The 19,452-nt window shown below is 37.0% G+C and overlaps 1 protein-coding gene across 1 annotated transcript in view; it reads left to right on the top strand.

Annotated features, from left to right (window-relative positions):
• LOC149250304 (urea-proton symporter DUR3-like) overlaps nt 1-19,452 on the top strand; it is a 423,880-nt gene that overhangs the window by 278,984 nt on the left and 125,444 nt on the right. Inside the window, exons 6-7 of the mRNA XM_089456425.1 lie at nt 10,762-11,021; nt 11,364-11,602. Of these exons, the coding sequence (XP_089312551.1) occupies nt 10,762-11,021; nt 11,364-11,602 (499 nt within the window). The remainder of the gene's footprint in view (nt 1-10,761; nt 11,022-11,363; nt 11,603-19,452) is intronic.

Here is a 19,452-nt window from a genome sequence, read left to right as displayed (position 1 = left end):
CTGAAGACATATCTAACCAGCTTCCATGTATTTTATTACTTTTTCATTATTTCCTTTTATGGTCATCAAGCAATTTTGCATAGAGCTCATTTCTTTGTCATGATTAGCTTTCATGGTTTCCATTTCCTTAGCATGTTTTTCTCTCATGACAAGTAAATAGTTTTGCATGGAAGTCCTTTCTTTCTCATGATGAGCCTCCATATTTTGAGCACACTTTACTACTATGGTGGCTACGTGATCAGAGTGTTTAATTTTCATGATTTCCATCTCCTTATCACGTTTTTCCAACTGGGTGTATAAAGTTCTCATATCCTTGGCGTAATTAGCTATAAATTTTTCTTGATTAAGCTCCATAATTTTTACCAACTGTGTTAGTTCTTCTATAAGATGCTTATCATTTTCCCTTTCATTGTCAACACTAATTTGACAACTTGTTCCTGTTTTTCCACTATCATGGATTCGTCTTGCAACGGTACAAGTGGATTCATCATGAGAACATTCACAATGCCTGCAATATGATGCATTTTGATATGGAGAATTGTCTTGAAGTATTTCATTGACAGTTGGATCCTTTACAAGATTATTTTCATCCTGTTGCATAGTACTAGGGGCACAAGGCGAGCCACCTTGATCTCCATGTCTATCTTTAAAAGAATTGATGATGTCTTGTAAAGAAGTGAAAGAATCCTCAGGACAATTATGAAATAAATTCAAAGCATCACCCTCTAAAGAAAAGGCAAATAGACGCATCTTGACATCTTCCTATTTATATTGGGAAGAATGACAATATCTGATTATTGTATGAGTAACCCTAGATAGATGCATTCTAGCAGTGGCTGAATCACCACCCAAGAACAAAGGCAATTTATGAATGGCCTCTTCCGCATATCAAGGAGAAAATTAGTAAAATGACACGGGGTAAACAAGTCATCCATGATGACTTTTTTAAAGGGATAAGGAGGGACCAAATGGATGCTAGATAGAGACCCCTGCTCAAGAAAATCAAGAGATCCACAAGAAGCGAGCTTTTAGTAGAAATTCTTATAAAAAATGAAAGAAGTGGAGTTGCCACTTGAACATGAATCTAGCTCTAAGATCCAAAAGGCAAATAATTGCATATAAGGGAGAGCTTCTTGTCTGAGAAATAATGGATGATTAAGTGGAGTCACCACCCAAACAAGAAATGAACTGAAATGTCTAGGTGCTAAAAGTGCAGATGAAATGATTAATGAGATGACGAAAGATAAGGCAATGAAAAGATCAAATGACACTAGGAAATGATGTGCTGATGGGATAAGAAATGATGAAAGATTAGATGATTAGAAAAAAGTCGCGATGACCAAGGACAGAAAATCTCTATCCCCGGCAACGACGCCAAAAAATGTTGTCGTTTCCGGCTCAAATGAAAAAATGAGAAATGAGAAGAATGATGAGAAAATGTCGTTGAAACGAGGAGAATAAAATATCCCCGGAAACGGTGCCAAAAAATGCTGTCGCACAAAGTGTCTAGACAACACTCAGAGTAAGGGTTGTCACTCTAATCCTTACTCTGTTTAGATGCTCTCCTAGGCAAGTCAAAGGGGGTAGTCCCTAAGGTGAATGGATGAGGGTAGCCTATGGAACACGGGCTCTAGGAGATTCTAATGATGGACAACTTAATGAATGTAAAGCGAGTCTCGGTCAATTGAGATAGATAGATTAAAATAAGACACAATCACAACATAAAAATGACTACAGACCAGTGCCTTTAATTTGAATTAACCATAGACCAAATAATAAGAAGTTACCTAGAACAATTTTCCAATATGTGACGAGTAGGGATAATCATGAATGATCAATGTAAATGCCCAAAACTGCAATATGCAAGAGATTCTAGGATTTAAAATAATTTTCAATTAATGGCCCAGATCTAGAATTAATTAACTTTCTTCTATAGCCAATATGATTTAAAACATTTATCGCACCTTGACCATAGAAGAATCTTGAAGATTTAGCACTTAACACCAGAAACACCAAGGGATTTTAAATTAACACTTCAATTATTCCATAGGCAATTTGAAGAAGTAAAATAAATCAAAGGGTTAATAAAATAAAATTTTAATGGGCCATAAGCCACATTAAAATTTTTAATGTGAATGCGCAAATTCCTTTAATTTATTTCATTTTTATTTTTTAGATTTTTAAAATTTTTAGGATTCTTCTATGGTTAAGGTGCGATAAATGTTTTAAATCATATTGGCTATAGGATAAAGTTAATTAATTCTAGATCTGGGCCATTAATTGAAAATTATTTTAAATCTAGAATCTCTTGCATATTGCAGTTTTGGTCATTTACATTGATCATTCATGATTGTCACTATTCGTCACATATTGGAAAATTGTTCTAGGTAACTTGTTATTATTTTGTCTATGATTAATTCAAATTAAAAGCACTGGTCTGAAGTCATTTTTATTTTGTGATCGTGTCTTATTTTAATCTATCTATCTCAATTGACCGAGACTTCCTTTACATTCGTCAAGTTGTTCATCATTAAAATCTCCTACAGCCCATGTTCCACAGGATACCCTCATCCATTCACCTTAGGGACTACCCCGTTGACTTGCCTAGGAGAGAGTCTAAACGGAGTGAGTAAGGATTAGAGTGACAACCCTTACTCTGAGCGTTGTCGCAGTGCCTAGACACTTTGTGCGACAACGGGTTCCACTCCTGGGCTCGCACGAGGGGGTTCGATTGTGAGGGCACTGCATGATGCACTTCTGGCGAGACAGTCTAAGGTGTCATAGGAACTTGAAGGACGATGGATGGTAGACTTCGTCTACAGGAGGGTACCCAAACTCCGAGCAGTGTCCAGGTGTATCATCAGGAGTTGGGATAGCAGATTTCACTGCGTGGTCTGGCAGGAGCAGGGCAGGTTGGCATGCATGGGACAAACTCCTGATACTTGGGGTCCACCCATGGGATACATACAGGGGTCAGAGATGAGGGCCAAATGGGTTCTAGCAGGTAGCAGCGCTACGCAGCGACATCCCGTGAGGAGTGGGAGTTATGAGCTCCCAGTATGGTTGGGGGATCCAGGGATCTGGTTGGCAGGTGGATCACTCCACTTTGTGATGAGCAAGGTCATGGCAGAGGGTGATCCAGTTCACCTTGGGTTTGACACATGGGGGATCACTGAGACCTCCACTGCATGGCGAGGCAGACTTATCCTGTTGTTGCTCAGGGTCGAGATTGGCAGTGGAGGGTTAAACATTGGCATCATGGATATGCTTGGGCAGGATAAGCTTGGCCTTCACAAATTATTCGACACCAGGCCCTAGGAGAGGAGGATACAGTTCGCGCACAATGGGGAGTATGTCATAGTCAGAGTAGCACAACATTAGCATGGTGGCACCTCTCTGAGATTAGTAGGGGACCCGAGCATTACAACTCTTCACAACTCAATAACCTTTAGGGATGAGCTGGCTACTATAGGGGGAGATCATGCAGATCTTCCATTTGGCTTTAGTGAGTCACTGATGGAGTGGGGGACTTCATTAGCATGGCAGGTTGGTCAGCAGGATGATATCAGGAGAAGCTCATGTGAGCGAGACGCTATCTTTGTAGGGATTGGGTGGTATCTTCAAGAGTTTACTCTTGGAGTGCATGGGATGGACTACGTGGTAGGGCAACTTCACGAGGAGTTGGGCATAGTGCCACATTATCATGATCCCCTACTCATTGATGGTATGCAGAGGGCTTCTGGTACTTATACCGGGCAGGATAGTGAGTGGAGCAAGGGGAGCTTCATGTTGGACAGGATGGCTTGGGATCCTGGTATTGAGGGATTCCTTCATGTCAGGACAGTGCAGAGGTCAGGGACGATTCAGTGGCGCATCTGGGACCCTGGCACATTTTGCAGTGACAGTGGGGATCAACAGCTAGAGAGGATGCTTGTTCAGGCATTGCTTGAGGACAAGCAATTTTTGGTGGGGAGGACTGTAATATCCCCAATTTTGATTTTTCATTTAATAGGATTAACGGAGTTTATTGGGGAAGTGCTAAGCCTAGCACAATTTTGTAATCTGGGCATTGGAGACATTTTGGGTACATGGGACTTAGGAGAAATCGAAAATTCCAACCTTAGTGGAATGTGGGGGCCACCCCTCATGGAATACGCACCCCTTGGAGGAAAAGTCAATTGTGTGGGAAGGGGGTCGAAATAGTTGGCTAAGGGACCCACAAGGAAAGGTGAGGTAACAATTATAAATAGGGGGTTGAAGGCAGCATAGAGCACTTTTTGATAATTTGTCATTTTACACATTGTTGCTCAAGCTGTTCAACTGAGTCATAGGTGTTGTTTAGCACTAGAGGTTTCCAAGGGGAAATCTCACCCTCTTCTTCAGTGGACCACGAGTGCCACCCTAGGGAGGAAAATTCTGCTCATCTTTGGTAGTTGGGAGGATACCACGCAGTAGCACGAGTTTTTGGCATCAGTGGGACGCAGAAAAGGGAGCTATGTAGGGCTTGGAGAGGTATTGTGTCAGAGGGAAGAGATTTGTTGTTGTTGGGCTATTTCCTCACACAAATACTTGCCGGAAGGAGGGAATTTCCAGGAGCAGCGGTGCCTTTCTCAGCAGAACGAATTGGTGTGGCTGGGCCTGCGTCATTTTTCCCCAGGACTGCGCAGGGAGTTGTGGAGTTGTTTGTGGGGAGGCCCGGTGAGTGGGATTGAGGAGCTAGGATTGTTTGGGATTTGATTGGAGGGGAATTGGAGGAGAGTTCCTAGCCTTTGAGGAGCATAAAACGCTCCAACTATCACAGATGACATTTTCCCGCAGCAGAGTGTTGAAATTTCTAAGTCTTTCTGTTAGAAATTTAATATGTATTCTTCTAGTTTATTTCTTATACTTGTTAAATTCGAACAAGTTATTTAAAACATGTAAATAAAAAAATAAACACAATACAGTCTCAACATCTATAGATCATCAGCTGAAAGAAAACAAAGACACAAGTGACACCATTATTTTTGGACAAATGTCCCCAGAAAAACCGAATGCGGAAAAATCGGTGTAGCTATTCTGAGGGTTTATTATTATGCAGTGTTTCCTTAAGTACAACTGGGTGCCTAACCAACTCACCCGACAAAGAAAAATACACGGCAACAATACCTCTCTATTCGGAAATAGGTATTTAGAAAACCTATCCCACGAAACCCTCTCCGGTGACTCTGAAGCTCAATGCTGTCCCTTCTGGCCTCTGCATCAGCCTTCTTCTACACTGCGTCAGTCCCAGGACCCTCTGCGTTAGCCCTCTGAGGCACTGCGCAGCCTCTGGGACCCTCTGTGTCACTCCGTTTGCCTTCTACGTGGATGACGCATTCCCTCTAGGCTCTGCACTGTCTCTGTTGGGCTTTGCGTGGTCTGCTTTGGCTGTTGCTCTGGCTCTTTGCTTCTGCACTAGTCTCTTGGAACTGTCTCTGCCTCTCTGCCCAGTACTCACTGCCCCTCGCTGCTGATCACTAATTCAACTTTTTCTTAGCAACCCCGCTCTAGCATAATGAATGACTGATCACTCTGGTGTATCTCCAACTGACCCTCAAGCCTCTTCTTATACTTTTCTCGTTGGTCCTTCTACGGACGAGATTAAATCTCTAATCAACGGCTAAGATTAGATTTGGCTTGATCCATGACTTTTGGCGAGGGTCACTTCCCATCATCCTGACACCTTGTTTTCTCACTTGGGATTTTTCTAGCTTGCCTTTGGCAAGCCCAGGTGCACTTTTTCTTACCTATTGTACTCCTACCATGATATATAATAAAATGGCTTAGCTTCTTTGGGAATAAATTGTTAATGTGCTGATATTTTGCGGTGTTTTGATTTTTGGTTGCATGTAAGAAATTTATGGCTGTTATTGCTTAATATTTCCATTAGGAATACTACAGATACCAATTGTTGGAATCACGATTGTCATTAGACCAAAATCCGCAGGCATTAGTCTCCGCTACAATTGCTATAGTTAGGATCCACGAGAGGTGGTTAGTCCATATCGTGAAACACGTGGGGAGCGTTGAACCCAATGTCCTACAGATTTAATGTGTAATAGGACAAAATTAGGGCTGAATATCAATGTCATTGTGATGTACGAACTTCTGTGCCAAAGATTGCAAATGTAACCCTCAGTTAGGATCACAAATGTAATTTAGAAGAGCAGCAGATGTAACTCTAGAGGACAAAACCCCAACGAATCACCATGATCAGAAAAATACAAGAAGATAAACCCCAGATCTCAGACATGGGTTCCTATGCAAGTGTGCCAAGGTTAGCATGTAGGCTTCAGATCAACAAAAGATGTATCCGATTGATTCTAGTATTTCCCTACCACAGGGCCAAAAATCCTCCACAAAAACTTGGGTCTGTGTATATGAGTATGCCCACAAACTCGTGCCCTAGAGGACCAAAGTCTTGCCAAAAAGCGAGTTGCACTAGTCTCAATAATTTGAGGATGTAATGTAGCATTTTCAAGCTGGATCAGCCACATTGATGCTCAAAACCCCAGCGTAGACCTTTTACAGAGATAGACTAAGAAAAAGAACCAATAAACTGCCTCAGCACTTGACCAACCTTCAGATTTTCTCGACTAATCCTGTCCATAGAAAGAACAACGTTCAAATTTTTTCTTCCTTTCAGAACAGCGTTGAATCCATGCATTTGTGGAGAAGACGAGTGCCTTTTTATAGATGATGAAGGGGTTTCATTAATGGAGTCCACTTGTACAGATTGGAGGGAAAATTGAAATTGAAATTTGATTTTTGGAGCCAAAAAAAAAACCTATGATCATTTAGGCCAACTTAGGATAAATTTCAAGTTTAATTTTGAATTTTAATTGGAGCCAAAAACCCTTATGCCCATGAAATGACTCCACAAAATATTTAATTTAATCTTTCGATAAATGTCCTTCTTGGCCTCATTATTTAAGAAAATTTCTAACCAATGAAGATCTGCCACATCATCTCATTTTGGGGATTTTGACCACAAGGGGACACTGAATTTGATGGATCATATGTCTCAAACTGTGAGGAGCCTCATGACGTGCCACATAACGTTGGAATCGGCATGACGAGAATCATCCAATGAAGGTGATCTTGACCCCAAAAGAATTGATTTGCCTTGTCATTTTTGAGAAGTCCCGTTTTTAAAGTTTTAAGCAAAGGTCTAAACTTTGCCTTGGCTCCTAAGAAGATCCCTGTGGATGACATCATTTGTGACATAGAATTTGGGATTCGTGGTTTACCTGATAGTATTAAGAACACTATTAGGCAAGATTGTGCTGTCATCCTAAGGAAGGCTAAGCCTCCCAAGAGCAACCTTAGCAGGGATGAGTTTGAAGCCCTTAAATCCTTAAATCAGAACAAAGATATTGTTGTTCTGAAAGCTGACAAAGGTGGAGTTGCTGTCATTCTTAACAGGGAGGACTACCGCCATAAAATGTTAGATCATCTTCATAATAGCGGAAGTTATAAGAAGCTTCCCAAAAACCCGTTAAAGAAGATCTCTAGGATGGTGGCCCTTGCCATTAAATCCAGTAACTCAGTGAGTCCCTTACACCATAAACTCATTGAGAGCAATCCGATCACCCCTAGAATCTATGGACTCCTGAAAATTCATAAGGAAGGAGCTCCCCTTAGGCCCATTGTCAACACCATTGGAGGTCCGACCTATCTTCTTGCTAAGTTCCTTGCCTTGAAGCTTAAACCCTTAGTTGGTCGCACAGGGTCCTTCGTTAAAGACTCGGCTTCCTTTATTGAGGAGCTCAAGGACATCAAGCTGGACTCTGGGGACATTCTTGTCAGTTTTGATGTTGTTTCCCTCTTCACATGCATCCCTATAAATGAGGCCATGGAAGTAATCAACCGTCTAATTGATCCTGATACCGCTCGGTTGGTTGAGATCTGCCTCACTTCGACCTTTTTCAGTTTTGAAGGTGAGTTCTTTGAGCAAACCTGTGGAGTTGCCATGGGCTCACCCCTATCCCCTGTTGTTGCTAATCTTTTTATGGAGGATTTTGAATCTAAGGCTCTAAACTCAGCCCGTCTTCTGCCCAAGCTTTGGAAGCGATATGTGGATGACACTAATGTCATCTGGTCTCACGGCCAAGAGGAGTTAGATCTCTTCTTTGATCATCTCAATAATCAATCCTCGGCCATCAAGTTCACTAAGGAACAAGAAGTCGATGGTTGCCTCCCATTCCTTGATATTCTTATCTCGAAGAATGAGGATGGTTCCCTCTCCCACCGAGTGTTTCGCAAGAAAACTCATACAGAGCAGTATCTTCATGCTAGTTCCCACCATTTCCCGGCCCAGAAGTTGGGTGTTCTCAACACCCTAGCGACTCGTGCCGTAAGGATCTCTGATGAAAGGAGCTTCGAGGAGGAGAAGTCCCATCTCCTTAATGTCTTTGTTGAGAACGGTTATAGCAGACATTTGGGACAAAAGGCTTTCCTCAAAGCTACTAAGAATTCGTTATCCAGAAAAGAACCTAAGGATCGGATTCCTGGTGTACATCTTCCTTATGTCCAAGGGACCACAGATAGGATTGCGAGGATTCTTAAGAAGCATAATGTCCCCGCAACCTTTAGACCTCTTAACACCATTCGTAAGTCCCTCAAATCTGTGAAGGATCCTATCGACCCCAAGGACATGAAAGGTGTTTATATTATTCCTTGTTCTTGTGGGACCCCCTATATCGGTGAGACTAGTTGCTCCATTAACCAAAGGATTAGTGAGCACGCAGCTGACCTCAAGCATATGAGAACCAAGTCTTCCGCTTTAGCAGAGCATGTGGAGAAAACCAATCATCATGTCTGCATCGAAGAAGCTAGTGTGATTGCTAGAGTGTCGCAATTTCATCACCGGAAATTTAGGGAAGCCCTTGAGATTGAAAAAAGGCTGAACAATCTCAATAGAGAGGATGGCTGGAAGATCAGTAGTTGCTGGGTCCCAGCCCTCTCCTCCTAGTCGCTTTCTCCCTTTAGTATTTTTTTTTCTTTCGAATTCTTGATTTCTCTAATATTTAAACCCTTTGACTTTTAAACTAATATTAATATTTTTATTTGATTTGATTTGTTTTGATTTATTTATTTGATTTGATTTATTTATTATTATTATTATTATTTGTTTTTATTATTTATTTATTTATTTATTTTATTTTATTTTTATTTATTTATTTATTATTATTATTATTATTTATTTATTTATTATTTTTTTTTAATTAATTAATTAATTTATTTTTTGAATACTTGAATTATCTAATATTTATTTTTGAATATTAAACTTTTTTGTTTATTTTTATTTTTATTTATTTATTTTTATTTTATTTTTTATTTATATTTATATTTTTTTACTATTTTTACCCTTAATAAGCTATATTGTAATCTCTCTAATATTTTTATAGGGATACTCTTTGACTTCAAATATGATACTAATCTATTTATTTTAATATATATTCATAAATATAGGTCCTTTAGCTTTTATTTTAAAATAGAAATAACTATTTATAGATTATTCTATTTTTAACTTATTCAACTAACTAATATTTATAAACATCTTTGATAACCAATTAATTTATTCATTTATTTTCTTAATTTAAATTAAGATTTAAATGTCCCTTAACTTATATTTTATTTAAAATATAATTAACTTATATTTAATTAAAATATAATCAACTATTCTCTATGACTTGATTTATTTTATAATTATAATATATTAACTCGCTTATTCTAACATATATTTGCAATTATAAAAATGGTCCATTTATTAAGAAATTAATAACTGAACTTAATTAAATAAATTATGCCCTTCATGGTCTAACTAGCCGTTCCCTAGTCAATCTAGCTGTTATCATTTTAGCCGTTACCTGATCTGGAAATTTGGTCATTGGACATTCTGCCCGATCTATTTATAATGCATAGCAAGATCTGCTCATTCAACTTGCCCTGACGATGAACCACACTGGTTGGTTTGAAACGCGTCGGCGAAAATATTTCTATGTGATTTTCGCCGAAGATTCTTCTCAAAATTGATATGGATCATAGAAGCCTAAATTCTCTAATTGCCTTGTCATATTTGTCATCAAAGGTGAGCTTCTTCTGGCATTGCTTGGATTGGCATCAATGACAACCATATTTCAACAACAGTTCCATTGACCTACTTTTGTGGTCATCTGTTGGACATTAATACATTTATGTTATCTTTGGTGACACTGCCCTCTATAAGTATTTAAAATTTATTTTGTTGTTTCATACTCCATATTGATTTCCTTATGTAGGTAAAAAATTAGTAACATTAAAATATTTTGAGTGCCTTCACAACATTAATCTGGAGAGCAAAAACAATGTGGTTGCAACCCTACACTATTCTATCAATTGCTTATAGAAAATGGTGATGCTCTCTACTGAATGTAGCTGAATATCTTTAAAAGTTAACATAGAAAATTTCTGAAGAAGTTAAGAATTGAAAAAGAAATGAAAGGGATGTTTTAGATATGAATTAAGAAAGAAAAATATGTTCAAATTCACTGTGGGATTAGCACACTTTTCAGATGCAGAAAATTTTTGTTGTTTGATGATTGATCATATAAGAAATCAAGATTGATCTTTTTCTTTCAAATACATATTGATGCCTGTTGTACAGTAATTTACAAGCATTTGATATATTAAATTTGTTTTCATGGTTCAAAGATACAAATACTAAAAGTTTGCCTTTCCTTTCTGTGAATGGGACAGTTCATCTGGTATTGGTGGTATTTGTATATTTGGTGTATGTAGCGAGCAGTGAGTTGGGGGGTCCAAAAGTTGTATATGAGAAACTTGTTACAGTGGCAAGCCAAAGGAACTGCATAGAACCACTGTCACATGCAGGGCAGGCATGTGGCCCTGTCAGTGGGAACTACGGAGGCTCATACCTCACAATGTTGAGTTCAGGTGGCTTTGTTTTTGGCATCATCAATATTTTTGGGAACTTTGGCACTGTTATTTTGGACAATGTAAGAATGTAATCATTGAAATTTCATCCTTGATCATATGTGGAAGGATTTTCATTTCCATTTCTATTTTAAAGATTATACATAATCATGTCTCTGTTGAGTGATGGTAGAAGGCATGATAGCAAGATATCTTAACCCATAGATTCATACATGTAAGCGTGGGATTTTTCTATTCTACTCCAAAGTGGAAATTTGTATTGTCATAAGTAGAAAACATTATAGCAGGATATCTTAACCCTTAGGTGAAGAAGTGTGGATTTTGCAGAAAAAAGATGAATGTTCAAGTGTAAGTCGATGCAACTCTTTCACCCCGAAATTCTAATGATAGTCTGCATTTTGTAGGGATATTGGGTCAGTGCTATAGCAGCTCGGCCATCCTCTACCCATAAAGGTTACTTATTGGGTGGTCTTGTTTGGTTTGCTGTTCCATTTTCATTGGCGACATCATTAGGTCTTGGTGCATTAGCTCTTGATCTTCCATTGACAGCAAGTGAAGCTAGGCATGGACTTGTGCCACCTGCTACTGCAATGGCTCTTATGGGAAAGGGAGGCGCAGTATTAATTCTTACAATGCTATTTATGTAATTCTCACTTTACCTTTCTTTGTGAAGTTATCTTGCAATCTTTTTTGTGAGTTCAGGAAACAAAAATAGCTTTTTGTTGCATTGTTTTCATGGGAAGCTTTATTTTGGGATGGAAGTCCAAAAAGTAAATTGTAGAGGGGCCTGACTGCATATGTGATATGTTTAATTGCACCAAATACCAAAGCCTGCATTAGAGATGTTGCTGCATAGGAGACAGCAATATGACCAATGGTTTCCCATCTTGCATGAGTAGAATCAAAATTTAGATTTCAAACTTTTTCTGTCAAGACTTCGTTGAATAAATTTGTCTGTTATGGAGAGATCTAACCTATTTTAAGACACCATCATGTTGTATTTACTGTAACAATATCCCATTTAATTAGTTAGGAATGCTTATATTCTTCAGTGATGTCATAATTAGTTAATATTAGTTGACCATGTTGAGAAGTCCAACTAGCAAAATCGTTTGGGTAAAATCATTGGAATTAGCTTAAATTTAAAATTCAGATGAAGATTCCAATAGAGTAGTTTCTTTATTAACTAGAGTTTTAAATATAAAGCCTACGTCACATGAAAATGGATACAGATCCAAATCCCTGTTAAAATTGGCAACTAGGGCCAAATTCCACTTTGGACAACTCATTTTATGGAGATGATGATTGCATTGAATTCTTCTTTTCAAGAGGACCGAAATCGACCTAAAGATCATCAAATTTGGACAAGGGAAAGTGTACTTATAAAGAAAAACCCACATTTACACATTTGGACAGATCGACCCTAATGGTAAATTGGTCACCCTTGGAAGCCTATAAATATAAATGACCTCAAGCTCATTTGGACATCACCAAGCATGTTCTTCTTCTCTTTTTCATTGATTGGTTCGCACAGGCCTGAGGTTGGGTCGACAAAAGAAGTTCACAAAGGTCCGAAATTAAAGGGTCCGATGCTCGCATCGGTTTTTAAGGTTTTGGGTTATATTTGCTGGCTTGTCAAAGGATAAATTTGATTGCAGCCACTAGCTTGCAGGCTCAAGGGAGTGACTGGAAGCCTTCAGTTGCTCGCACAACTCCTCCTTGCAACTAGAAAGTTTGACTAAGATTTGATCATTGACCGAAGTTGACCGCAGACAGGAAAAGTCGTCTCTGATATATATTGATGCTAGAAAATTATTTCTTAATGTCATTGGGTTATTTTGTGGAATGATATTATACTGGGCTCATTGTACTCTCTGCTGAACATTTTAATGACAATCTAATAGAAGAAGAATTTCAAATGGTTTTCCCCCTTGTCTTTGACCAAACTTGGCGTCTCTTATTGATGTGTTGATTGTCTCCTTTGTCATTGCATTTATTGTTTTATCTTCGATTATTGTTGATGATTGAAAAGATTAATTGATATTAGAAAGATTGCTAATTGATGTGTTGAATTGGGCTAAAATAATTGATACAACATAGAATTGTTGACTTTTGGTAGCATCGGATGTGCTCTAGCCTTGAAATTTGGAGGAAAGGCTAAGGCACATGAGATCTCCAAGACCTAAAAATCGTTTCGGGAAATTCCATTTGGATGAGGAGTTATTAAAATAATTAATATTTTTAATGGGTTTTGTTGTCGCACAGATTGTCACGACAACGCTCAGACCGGGGGCTGTCACCCTGATCCCCAATCTCTCCGTTTAAACCTGTCTCCCGCGGCTAAGGGGGGTAGACCCTATGGTACAATGGATGACCAACTGTGGACCAGTTGGGTTGGGAGACACGAGGGGAAACAAGCACTTAATTGATTTTATTAAGTTAATAGACCAATGCCTTATGAAGTTAATGACTGAATGATTATTTATCAAATGCTTGCAGAAATATGAACTCATTAACAATCATTTACCATCAAATAACTCAAACAAAAATTAACTTTTACCAAATGCGAGATAATCGATAAATGCTCAATGGCTTAACGATATTCCAGCAATTAAATTTCTAAAGAAGGGATGCTTTAAACCACCACGAAATTTAAATGCTGACCAGATTTCAAACAGTTAATCTCCAGATATAAACATTTTAAGCACATTTAACTTCACCACAAAAAAAAAAGGATTTCCAATTTTTTTTTATTAGCCTTTTTCAAAATTTTTAATTTTATATATTTATATATTTTTTTATAAAATTTTAAATCTAAATATAAAACAAGACTAAAATCCTAAAGTCTAATAAAAAATGAACTTTTTAACTTTTTATGAATTTTTTATTATTATTTTATGATTTTAAAATTTTTAAACAAAACTAACTGAATTAAAAATCAAGATTAAACTAACTAAACTAAAAGATAAACCAAAAATAAAGCTTAATTCTAATTCTAAAACTACATAACAAATCGAATTTTTATTTATTTTTATATATTAACATACTTTAAAAAAAAGGGAACATACTTTAAAAAAAAGGGAACATACGTTAAACTAAATCCTAAATTTTTTTATTTTTTATTTTTTATTTTTTATGATTTAAAAAAGAAAAAACCAAATTGAAAACAATTTTGATTTATTTTTTTATTTTTATTTTTATAATTTTATTGTTATAAAGTTCGTTCTAAAAATAAAACAAGACTAACTAAAAAAACTAAGAATTAAACATTTATTTATTTATTTTTCTTTATTGTTATTTTTTTATTAAATGAAAAACTAAACAAAATAATTCAAAAACCTAAATATTAATCTAATCTAAATATAAACCAAATTTAAATCTAAAATCTAAAAAAAAGAACTTTTAGAAGCTTTTTTATATTTTTATTTTTTATTTTTTATTATAATATAAAGTTCTAAACTTATGAACAAAACTAAAATTAAATTAATCTAAACTAAAACATAACATCCCTGATCTATATACATAAAAATAAAATAAAAATGAAACAACATAAGATCTAATTCTAAACTCTTTCATGTCCTTTTTTTTGTGAAATTTATTAAAACATAAAACAAAACTAAAGTCAATCTAATGGAAATCGATTGTTTTATTTTTTTATTTTTTAAAGTAAAAAAATAAAACAAAACTAAAATCGTTTATGCCCAAAATCAAAACCTAGCTTGAAACTAAATCAGTGTACGCACTTATCATGAGAAAAACACCTATGCTAAACCCCCAAAACCTACGCACGCATAAAAAAAAAACTCTATTCGTTTTGTTGTGTGCTGGTGAAACGCAGTGTTTGGAGAAACGGATGGGAGATCGAGGATTTCTAGAGCAAACAGCGTTTGGGGATGCTGTCGACAGATGGCCAGCCGTTGGTTTTGATGGCGTGGAGAATGGACCGCGCGCGGAGGGCAAGTTGAACGATGTAGGTTGGAGCGATTGGAGAGCAATGACTCGACTGAGGAGGGAAATGCGTGTTGCTTGCAAGTTGGATAGAAGCGTTGAAGCAACTGCGTAAGGTGTGCAGATGTGTTTTTTTATTGCAGGTGTATGGCAGCAAAGTTAAACGCATCAATAAAAACACGTGGACAGTGGAACAAGGTGAAGACTGAGAGATATGCATGCAGTGGATGGGCAGCAAGCGTGTGGAGTGATAGCTGCTGACAGGGGTGGTTGAGCAGACAGTGTGAGACAACATGGGAGTGAAGCAGCAACCTGCTCTAAAAAAAAATTTCGAAAATTTCTTCCTGCAAATAAAAATAAACCCAAGCAGCAAAACAACATTGATAAACCATTAAATTCCCTTAGAAAATTTGAAAATCCACTGAAGGCTATCCTTGCAAAAATGAAACCCCGGGCCGCAGACTGCTTGAGATTGCCTGATGAAACCCTGAAAAATTCTCAAAGCCTGTACCTGTAGCCTGCAATGGCAAAAACAGAAAACCCAGAAATAATATGTGCAGAAAACAAAACTAAAACCCTAAATCAGCTAAATAATTACAACATTTACAACTTTTCGACTCTTAAGCAGCCAGATTTGTCAATAATCACAGTAATATTATCATAATTTAATTTTAATGTGAGATACTTCAGAAAACCCTGCATGCATTCATAAAAAAATTCAGATGATAAGCCCAGGATCAAGAACTGGATGGGCTCTTTCAGAAAACACAATCTGAGAGTTGGCTGGTTTAGCCAAGAACTTCCCTTAACGCTCGATAAACTCAAAACTAAGATTTCCTGCACAGCTTAAAATCAACCATTAACATAGAGGGAGAAAACAATAGTGAAATCTAGATCAAATGGAGATACCTACCATTATATTTCAGAATCTAAACTATCATTCAAACCCCAAAGATCAGATAAGATACTTGTGCCTAAATCAATCTTTATCAAGCTATTATCAATGGCTGAAAATAAAATTATGCAGAAAAATAAATCATCTTACAGCATTTCCAGAAGAGTAACACCAACAAGATTTTTCAACCCCAAAGTCTTTCTTTATTGCACAAAAAATGACTACAAGAGAGCTTTCTTTAGCACCAGACTCTCAGATCCAATCTGATCTCAAATGACCCTTAACACCCTATTTAAAGGAAAAATTCCCAATGGCTAGTTCGAGTGATCCATGTCAAAATGATCTCGACCGTCGATGAGAATCAAAATTTCTGCATTTATTTACTCAAAATTTTGACTTATTATTATTTTATTTTTTCAATTTTTTTTTATTTTATTTTTTTTTTTAATTTTATTATTATTTTTATCTATTTTTAATTTTTTTAATTTAATTTTTTATTATTTATTTATTTATTTATTGTTATTTATTTTTTTATTTTTTAATTTTTTTTTTTAAATGGATCCTCGAACTTAGCCTTTGGAAAAATCACCTAGGACCTAGGACTTAGGACTTAAAACATTTCCTAACCCTCAAGACATTTTACATCATGACTTTTACAACTTTACATCTCAAGGGGGAAAACCCATTTGACATAGACCCTCATAGACCACCCAGTTCTGCGACACAAATATAATCTAGTAGATCAAGCAATTTGTAATAACCTAACCAAATAGTTAGAATTATTTCCAAATTACTTTTACAAAGACTCGAAGTACACTAGGATTCCCCTAAGTTTCTAATGACAAAATTCATTCCGGCTTTGGGGTTACGCTGAAGGAAAACTCTGTCGATCATGGATCTGTGAGACAAAAATCCTTTCGGAACGTAGATTAGCACTAGAAAATTAGGTTTACCTAGGCAATTTATATACATGACTCAGATCTGCTAAGATTATTTACAATTCACACATGCAGACTGGGTTTACAACATAACATGATCAGGTCGACGATGACTGTTGAATGGCACAGACATGTCGATTAAGCGCTATCCCTTTTGCGAAAAAATGGGGTACTGCTATGGGATGTTGACACGTAGTGGTCAACATCTGGCTCTACTTAGGGACACGTTGCTGCATTGTAGGAATGTGAGAATCCAGAATCTGCATCCACGCAACACACAACAGAAATAAGTAGCGTCCATTCAAAAATCATCATTTAACATTAAGCACATGAAATATATAAGCTCTTCATTTATTAACTATCTAGAAAAGTAAATCTAATCCTAAAACAGAAATGAAAATGCTAAAAAAACAAAGAGTAAGGTTAGAAATATAGAGGATGCCCCATGGCATCAGATGTGTTCAATATAGTGTATACTGAGCATTTGCCTGCTTTCAGGCAAATCTGTCGGTTGCTTGTCGGATATGCCATGTCCAATTCTGCATATGGTAGGACTTTTTCCTATCCAAAAATCAAGCTGCTTGCAGCCGTCTGATGCATCAAATCTTCTTCTCGTTCTCTTTCCTTTGCGTTTTTTCTTTGAGGCAGGTTGTATCACTAATGACGTGGAACTTTCTGCTTCAAAGCTATTAGATGAAGTATGTAAGATATGCGTGACATGTCTTTCTTCATTCTGCATCTGCCCTGTCAAGGATGATGGATCAATCTCACAAGTGCCATGAGTTATAACTTGATCTTCTATGACTGGTGGATTAACTGTGTGAGCGTTGACCTGATTATTAATTTCCCTTTTATCCAGGTCACCTTCAATTATCTACTTTTCAATGGAACAAAGGACCTCATAATAAGATGGAGCTTGTTGTAATAGATAAGGAGGCTCCTGATTTATTGACGTTCCCTAGTTTCTTTCATCCTCTGACCATTGTTGAAATTTCTGAACCTGTATTTTGATGGCATCTATCTGACTAGAGTGTTCAACCTTTATAGCACTGATTTCCCTGGCATGGTCTTCTTCCATGGTCAATAACTTTTTCTGAAGACATATCTGATTAGCTTCCATATCTTTTATTACTTTATCGTCTTTTTCCTTTATGGTCATCAAGCAATGCTGCATAGAGTTTATCTCTTCCTTATGATTTGCTTGCATGGTAGCCAACTGATTATTATGATCGAACGTCATGATAGTCATTTCTTCATCCATAGTTAATAACTTGTTTTGCATAGAATTAATTTCCCTATCATGATTAGCTTTCATGGTCGTCATATTTTCCTCTAAGCCTGATAACTTGCTTTGCATAAAACTAATTTCTGTGTCATGATTAGTCTTCATGGCCTCAATTTCCTTAGCATGCTGATTTTGCATGATCTCCATCTCCCTATTACGTTTTTCCAGGTGGGTGCATAAAGTTCTCACATCATTGGCATAATTAGTTTGATTGATCTCCATATTTTTTACCAGCCGCATTAGTTCTTGTATAATTTGCTTCTGATCTTCCTTTTCATTGTCAACACTGTTTTTACAATCTGTCCCTGCTTTTCCACTATCATGGATTTGATCTGCAATGGTATAGGTGGATGGCACATTTTGATATAAAGAATTGTCTTGAAATCTTTCATCGACAATTGGACCTTTACAAGATTACTTTCATTCTGTTTCACAATTTTAGGGGCACAAGGCGAGTTATCTGGATCACCATATCTATTTTTAAAAGCATTGACAATGTCTTGTAAAGGAGTGAAAGAATCCTTAGGACAATTGTTAAACCAATTCAAAGCATCACCCTCTAAAGAAAGGACAAAAAGACGCATTTTGACATCTTCATGATTATATTGAGGGGGTCTATAGTATATGATCATTATACGAGTAAACCTGCCTAGACGCTTTTTAATAGTGACTGAATCACCACTCGAGAACAAAGGTAATTTAGAAATGGCCACTTCCGGAAAATCATGGAGATCATCAGTAAAATGACATGGTTTAAACGAATAATCCATGATGAACAACGAGGGACCAAATGGATGATAGAAAGAGATCTCTGCTCAAGAAAATCAAGAGATGAAAGAAGTGGAGTCGCCACTTGAACAATGAATCTAATTCTAGGATCCAAAAAGCAACACACAAGCAAATATGAGGGAGGCTTCTTGTCTAGGAAAAATAAAAGAAATGGAGTCACTACCCAAACAAAACATGAACTGAAGAGTAGTTGTTGATATGACGAAAGATAAGGTGATGAAAAAGATCCAAATGATGCCAAAAAATGTTGACTCTGTCAGCTCAAATGAGAGATGAGAAAAATGAAAGAATGATTAGAAATGAGAAGATGAATTTCGAATAAACCAAGGACAGAAAAACTCTATCCCCGGCAACGACACCAAAAAATGTTGTCGCACAGATTGTCACGACAATGCTCAGACTGGAGGCTGTCACCCTGATCCCCGATCTCTCCGTTTAAGCCTGTCTCCCACGACTAAGGGGGGTAGACCCTATGGGACAATGGATGACCAACTGTGGACCAGTTGGGTTGGGAGACACGAGGGGAAACAAGCACTTAATTGATTTTATTAAGTTAATAGACCAGTGCCTTATGGAGTTAATGACTAAATGATTATTTATCAAATGTTTGCAGAAATATGAACTCATTAACAATCATT

The sequence above is a fragment of the Pinus tabuliformis genome, chromosome 7, assembly GCF_031772625.1.
Source record: "Pinus tabuliformis cultivar Carrire ecotype Pingquan chromosome 7, CPIR1, whole genome shotgun sequence".
NCBI lineage: Eukaryota > Viridiplantae > Streptophyta > Pinopsida > Pinales > Pinaceae > Pinus > Pinus tabuliformis.
This window is presented reverse-complemented; position numbering and strand designations above follow the sequence as displayed.